Source organism: Myotis davidii, unplaced genomic scaffold, assembly GCF_000327345.1.
Source record: "Myotis davidii unplaced genomic scaffold, ASM32734v1 scaffold497, whole genome shotgun sequence".
NCBI classification, from domain to species: Eukaryota; Metazoa; Chordata; class Mammalia; order Chiroptera; family Vespertilionidae; genus Myotis; species Myotis davidii.
This window is the reverse complement of record NW_006288434.1, coordinates 383,873-391,105: the sequence shown is the minus strand read 5'-3', so window position 1 is coordinate 391,105 and position 7,233 is coordinate 383,873. Positions and strand designations below refer to the sequence as shown.

General features: G+C 46.7%; 1 protein-coding gene across 3 annotated transcripts in view; it reads left to right on the top strand.

Moving 5' to 3' along the window:
• The first annotated feature begins 19 nt into the window (after nt 1-19).
• The window catches only part of OXR1 (oxidation resistance 1), a 326,251-nt gene continuing 319,037 nt past the window's right edge, over nt 20-7,233 (top strand). For all 3 annotated transcript variants that reach the window (XM_015561706.1, XM_015561707.1, XM_015561705.1), the window contains exon 1: nt 20-223. In XM_015561706.1, coding sequence (XP_015417192.1) covers nt 46-223 — 178 coding nt within the window. In that variant the 5' untranslated portion in view covers nt 20-45. The remainder of the gene's footprint in view (nt 224-7,233) is intronic.

Sequence of the window (7,233 nt, the reverse complement as noted above, 5' to 3'; positions counted from 1 at the left end):
AGGGGAAGGGGGTGTCTCCTGGGGGCAGGGTGGGAGCGGCTGAGAATGCGGTATGGGGGGCACAGGACAGGGTGTCTTGGCCGGAGCGGCGGTAGGGACGATGGGTGGAAAGTGGGGCGCGTGGCAAGCGGATTTGAACTAGAGCGAAGGACGCCGGTAGGAGGAAGGTATCTTGGGCTCCAGAGAACAAGTGGATCCCGATCATTTCGAGAAGCTCCACCAGGTCAGGAGGATGTAATGCTGGAGAGGGGCAGCCTGGAATGGAGGTCCTCGGGGGGAGTCCGCGAGGCCACACGCTGGGAACCGGCTGGAGAGAGGAGGGATGCAGAAAGTGGCCTGGAAGGGCCGGCAGGAAAACCGCCGAGGGATTTGGGTGGAGGGAGGAGGCAGCCGCGCGGGGATCCGACGGAATTACAAGGCTGCTGGTGGGGTCGAAAGGGTTGGAGGCTCCGTGCGCTCCCCCCTCCACCCGAATAGTGACTTCGTAGCGGTTCTCTGAGGTCCCCTTGCACCCAGGCCCTTCATCCGTCTCCTACCTGCCTGGGTCGCCCGGAGGCTCAATCTAGTTTGGCTTGTGGGAGATTTGGACGGACCTGGCTGCTGGGAAGGTGGTCAGTGACAGGGGCGCTGCCTTCGGTGGTTCCCGGCACCCGCTGGTTGCCATGTGGGGTCTGAATGTGTGTGCTCCAGCGGGGTGAGGGGTGTGGTGCCCGCTCCAGGTCCCGGGGATCTGTGGTCTCGCCCGAGAAGTGCGGCGTTTGGGGCGGGGAAGTCGGGCAGAAGTCTGCAGCGTGCAACTGGCGGGGGGCGTGTGAGTGAGTGTGCGGGTGCGCGGGCGCGTGTGTGCGCATCGCCCGCCCGGGGTCGCGTCTGCTGCTGCAGGAGGTCCCTATGACCGGATCGCCGGCGGCCCCGGGAGGGGATTCGGGGAAACGTGCCTTCCTGCGTGTCTCCTACCTCCTTGCCCTGGGTCTCATTCTTTGCTCGTCCGATGATGTTCGTCTCTAACCTTTCCCTGGCCCTCGCACCCCCCAAACCTGACGCTGGCCTTGTCCGCTCCTCTGGTTCGGCCGGCCCTCCACTGCGGGAGGTGGGGGTCCCCGCGGTCAGAGGGACTCCGGAATCCGTGGGTCCTTCCCCCGGGCGTCGCTCCGGAGGCCCGCAGTTCACTCTGCTGCCCCTGCAGGTGATGCGGTGATGGTGCCCCGCGGATTCGCGGAGCGCGATGGCTCCAAATGGCCCGCGGGAAGGAGATGCCCAAGAGTAACCCGCACTTACCCGTTGGGGTGGGTGGTGTTAACCCCCCCTCCAGCCTTCCCCAATTTACACACACATACAGGTGACTTGGAAAGACCAGATTAGTAGAATAAACAAGCATCTAAGTGCAAAAAGCTTTATGTAAAAAACGCCTCTTGGACTAGGAGAGATTGCACCCATCAACCCCAAGAAGGAAAGAAGCTTCTAGGGTTGGAAACTGGGAGGACAGATGGGGGGAGTTGGTGTTGCCACCAAGTCCCTGGCTGGCTTCTGGGAAATGAGGATGAAGGCAACTCTGGAAACCTGTGCCATCTGTGGAAGGACTAAAAAAAAAAAGGGAAGTGACAACTGTACCTACTGTCAGCTGGCATCTAAGAGGGCTTTGAGATTGTGAGTGTGCAACCATCAGAAATAGTTCTGGAGGTCCAAAATACAGATTGTGCTGGGGGACTCAGATGAAGGGAAGTGAGAACTCTAAAAAAAGTGATGAGGGCCCTAACTGGTTTGGCTCAGTGGATAGAGCGTCGGCTTGCGGACTGAAGGGTCCCGGGTTCCATTCCGGTCAAGGGCATGTGCCTTGGTTGTGGGCACATCTCCAGTAGGAGGTGTGCAGGAGGCAGCTGATCGATGTTTCTCTCTCATCTTTTTCTAGCTCTCTATCTCTCTCCCTTCCTCTTTGTAAGGGGTCAATAAAATATATATATTTTAAAAAGTGATGAGGACCGTCGTATGGGTTGTCTTGCAGAGTGATCACAGAGCCCTGGATGGACACAGCAGAAAAGACAGTAAACTTCTAATGACCAGGGCAGGCCCTCTTATTACTCTAGGTGACAGTGGCTGGCCCAGGTTCTAGTACAGTAGCTATTGGGACGTACCTTTCGAAATATGTCCATGCTTCAGGGCATCTGTATGGTGAGAAGTTTGAACAAAAAGACTTCTGCTGTCATTTTCTGCTTCTATTACTGTTTTTCCCCCCTTTTGATTATTATTAGTAATTGTGATGAAGGTAAAATAAATTATCATTTTAGCCGTTACTTCTATTCTCCCCAGAGTGCTGTTCAAATAAAACATAACCGTATATTTTGCCCATTTTTTTTGGTCTGCTGGTCAAGGAGGAGGGATTGTTGGGAAAATTGATTAGGGTGTCAAATAAAGGCAGAATTTAGGTGCTTATGAGCCTGTGGCGGTGAAGCCTTCATTTATAGAATGCTAAATTTAATGTGACACGAGAAAACCCATTCCTCATTATTCTTCATCTCCTGCATTGGAAATGCAAAGGATTATACTCCTAGTCCTCAGAAGCCTAATTTGACTTTAATTTTTCTAGACTAGAGGATTGTTCCCTAAACTCAGCTAAGCCTTAGGAAATAGTCAATGGAATCTTTGCTGCCCCAAGGTAAAGGCATTTTTTTTTAAAAGGTGGTGACATGGCTTGAGGAGGCGGGATAATGAAAGAAATGTTAGTCTAAGTGGAATAAAATACATCACTTTTTCTTACCTTGGGGCATCTTATTGATAGCTTAGAAAAGTGGTTCCCAGTTGGTCAGTTTTGCCCCCCAGGGGGCACTGGCAATGTCTGGAGATGGTTTCTGGTTGTTACACCTTGGCCGAAGGGGTGCTCTGGCATTCAATGGGCACAGGCCAGAGATGTTGCTAACATTCTACTAGGCACTGGATGATGTAAACATGTTTGATAAAAACAAAACTGTTCAGCTACCGTATTTTTCACTGAACTGGTTTGGTAACTGTCTTTTGAAATACATAGTTTTAATGTTTAAAATTATAATTTAACTAAAATAACAACCAATAAGTTCTTCACGTAGTGAGGGATTGTAGAGAATCAGAGACTGGTAGGTGAACATTTATTAGACGCCTCATGAAATGTTCCAAAATAAAACCTTACATCTGTAGACATCTATACAGGAAGGTCGGAATCCCATATAACTTTCATGTGTTTAGTTTCAATTTTAAATCAACAGCATGACATGTATTGAGAAATAAACCTTTCTAGCCTGTAGCATACTACTCTTCCTAGAGAGGATGAACAATAGCTTACAGCCTTAAATGTAATGAGATCAGGGAAGGGTTCTCATATTGATTGTATGCAGGAGCTCAGAACACTTATAGGTAAAAGCTTGGCCATCATCACACTGGGGCCTAGGGAACTAAAGAGAATAGGTCAGTGTTTCTACAGGCTCTCCAGCCCTTCCCACCCTCACCCCCCATCTCCTTTGTTGATTGGATGGTTTCAGAATCCATTCTGCAGGGATCATCATTAAGGCTGCTTCCTTCCCTTCTCGTTCTAATAACCACTCCCTCCATCCTTGGCCATTACCATCCTTCAGTCCCTCAGGAATTCATGTAGCAGAGGAGACTTTATACTCCTGCCATGTCCCTTGGGCACCCAGTGACCCCTCCTCTTCTCCTGTGTGTACAAACACAACAGCTCCCTTCTGCTTCCCAGTGGAATAGAGAGGTGTGTCTTTCTTGGAAAAGGGCAGTGAGAGAGCCCTTGTTTTCCACAAAAGGTCACCTCAGTTTCTCTGCTGGCATCTTTCAACTGCTTTGTTCAATGGCCTATTGTTGCTGTTGGGAAGGCTCTGTCCTTCCCAAGGGAATAGTGAAAGAACTGAGGAAAACAGCTTCAGCCTGAGCAGCGCTGGTGTTGAAAGGGAGCACCGATCACTGGACTGTGTGAAAGCTCAAGAATATGACTAAACCAAGGAGAATCATAGTTTTATAGCTTTATACATTCAAGCACTTGCCAATTCATAAGTAGGTTCTGTTCTAGGCATTGGGACTCTCGCATTTGCAAGGCTGGGCTGCCTTGTGCATTGCAACCAGTTTGCAGAACCAAGTTTATATATATAACGAAAAAAGGACCACGTGCTAACCTGACTAACTCGGGGAATGCCTGTGTGGCGGCCTTGCAAACTCACAAACCTAAAGTAATCACAAAGGGTCATCTGAAATTAAAAACACTTAGAATCAGACAAATTTGAATTCAAATCTCTATTCTTTAGTTAGTAGCTGTGAAACTGGAGCAAATTACCAGACTTTCCAGCTTGTCCTGTCTTTTGAGAATCACACCCACCAGATTACGGATGTGACTCTTGTGGTGGTTGAGTGAGCTACGGGTGTAAAGATCTTAGCGTGATGCCCGGGTCCCTTGTTTGTCCTTGTACACTTCTGCCACACTTCAGCTGTGCCTTCAAAAGTGATCATTCACATTGGAAAGCAGACTCACTGTCAAGAATCCGAAAATCTCATTTCCAGTGGCTTCAGTTAGAAAATACGAGAGATGCTGTAACCGGTTTGGCTCAGTGGATAGAGCGTTGGCCTGTGGACTGAAAGGTCCCAGGTTCGATTCCGGTCAAGGGCATGTACCTTGGTTGTGGACATATCCCCAGTGGGGGGTGTGCAGGAGGCAGCTGATCGATGTTTCTCTCTCATCGATGTTTCTAACTATCTCTCTCCCTTCCTCTCTGTAAAAAATCAATGAAATATATTAAAAAAAAAAAGAAAATACGAGAGAGACTTCATGGCTGTAACTGTGGAGAGGAGGGGACTCTGGTTCCAGCTAGGACCTGATTTAGGGCTCAAACCATGTGTCCAGGTCCTCGTGTCCCCACTGCACTTCCTTAGCTCCACTTTCTAAGTGTCAGCTCCATTCCTGAAGGGCTCTTTCCTTGGGGCTCCGAGATGGCTGCCTGAGGCTTGCAGGACTTCATGTTCCCAGATTCCCACGTCAAGAAGAGGGAGTCTTCCCATTATTCTCGCAGAGGAAGCTGCTCTTTCCAGAGATCCCAGCAAAGCCCCCCTCACATCGCCCTGGCTCTATTCAGGCAAAGAGCCTACCCTTCCACCACAGTGGCCAGAGGACAGTGCACTCTGGTGGGGAGGTGTGCTTCCCCATGGAAAGGTGGGAGATGGTTTTTGAGAGAAGGGGGACTATAGGTCTGATAGGCAGATAAACAGTGGAGGGCCACCATGGCACTTGTCCCCCATCCCAAAGCTTGTAGTTGTGGGTTTCTTTCTTTCATTTGAGTCAGGGGTAATGGGTAGAGAATTCTTTCTTCTCTATGACTGAATGTACCTTTCTAGTGATGGGTCTAAATCAGCGGTTCTCAACCCGTGGGTCACGATTCCTTTGGCGGTTGAACGGCTCTTTCACAGGGGTTGCCTAAGACCATCCTGCATATCAGATATTTACATTACGATTCATAACAGTAGCAACATTACAGTTATGAAGTAGCAACGAAAAATAATTTTATGTTTGGGTCACAACATGAGGAACTGTATTTAAAGGGCCACAAGGTTGAGAACCACTGAAAATCTTCATGATTAAATTAACCCAATGCACATTAACTCTCTTCCTACAGTATACATCTTTATACTGGCCTTAGGTAGACACTAGGACTCATGTTTTGTTATAAAAACAAAATGTTTGTTATTAAAGGAACAAATGAGTACATTTTCTTACATTGAGTACTTGGTTGTAGAATCACAATTTTCTATAAAATGCCAGAAGTAGCTGTCATCATGTAATTTCCTGTCTACGTCCTTGGATCATGGATGAACTTGCTGGCCTCTGGCTTTCCATCCACAGACCAAATTGTAATAGACATAAAGGCTACAGACATTTATGCAACAAACAATTCTTTAGTGTTTGAAAACTGCTAAACATGCACAGCTAACAAAATATTCCAGAAGAGCTAATTGGTTAAATCTTTATTCAGAAATTCTACAGTCCTGATTGGGGCTATTGTCACAGCAGTCTCTTAAATGCAGTTGCTCCCTAAGATATAATGAGGTCTTACATTGTGGATTAATATATTAATGGACTAAGGATTCTTTATCTCATCTATTTTGAACTCTCTGTATAGATCACAGTGACAGGCTGTCGCAAACACGTATCACACATTTAGCGGAAGAATGCTAGCAGCCGTGATAAATGGCCCTGAGCAAAAACTATTTTCTTCTGTCTTTATTCATCTAACTCATTTAGCGATATAAATGCATGTAAGTGCCGGATTTTAAAATGTTTCAGGATAGGAAAATGGAGTCACATATTTTTAAAGCTCACTTTCAGGTACTCTAAAATATCATCTGCGTGTGGTGAGTGAGGTGATTCAGTATAGCAGTTGGTTTCCCCATAGTTGCCAACATGAGGGAAAATACGTTCTCGCCCATGAAAGTTAAAAAGGGGGAAAACAATAGCAATCAGCATGGCATTCATTACCTGTTAGGTCTATTTAGAGCTTAAATTGGTAAGAGAGCCAAGGAGATTTAAAGGTGCCTTTTATGCCAATGAAGTGTCACTGCAGCGAGCTCTTCACTCATTATCACCATATTTTAAAATTTCAAATGAGTAATCATATTGATTAGTGTTCAGCAGAGGAAGAGGAAGATACCGTTTTTAATGATTGGAACTATAAAATGAACAACCAAGAGGGGGAAAGAACCATCCTGGTGCTATGGAAATGTTCAGCCATTTTTAGAAAAATCTAGGAAGATATTAAAAAAAATTTTTTGGAAATTGGAAACCAATTTCCAAATAAGGTCACATTCTGAGGTCCCAGGAAGCACATGAAATTTGGGGAGACACTGTCCAACCTTGTACAAGCGTGATGTGGATAAAACCAACACAATACACATAGCTAGGTCTGAAGAGCGAGAGGGGGTAGTAGCCTATTGTTCTGTCACAAAACTATACCTACGTATCGTGTGCCTGGCTTTAGGCACCGCTTTCCAGATGATCCTGTGTTCACTGGAGAACGAGTGGAAAAACAATTTTTTCTTCAAGATCATGTTTTTTTAACTCTAGACTATAAACTTGACAAAAAGGAATTTAAGATAAATATGAGCATCCAAATGGCAAAGGTATAGTCTCTATTGCTCATTCAGAGAGAACCAGGACCTATGGCTGGAAGTTTCAGGAAAGCCGATTTCCTCTCACTATAAGCGAACATTCTC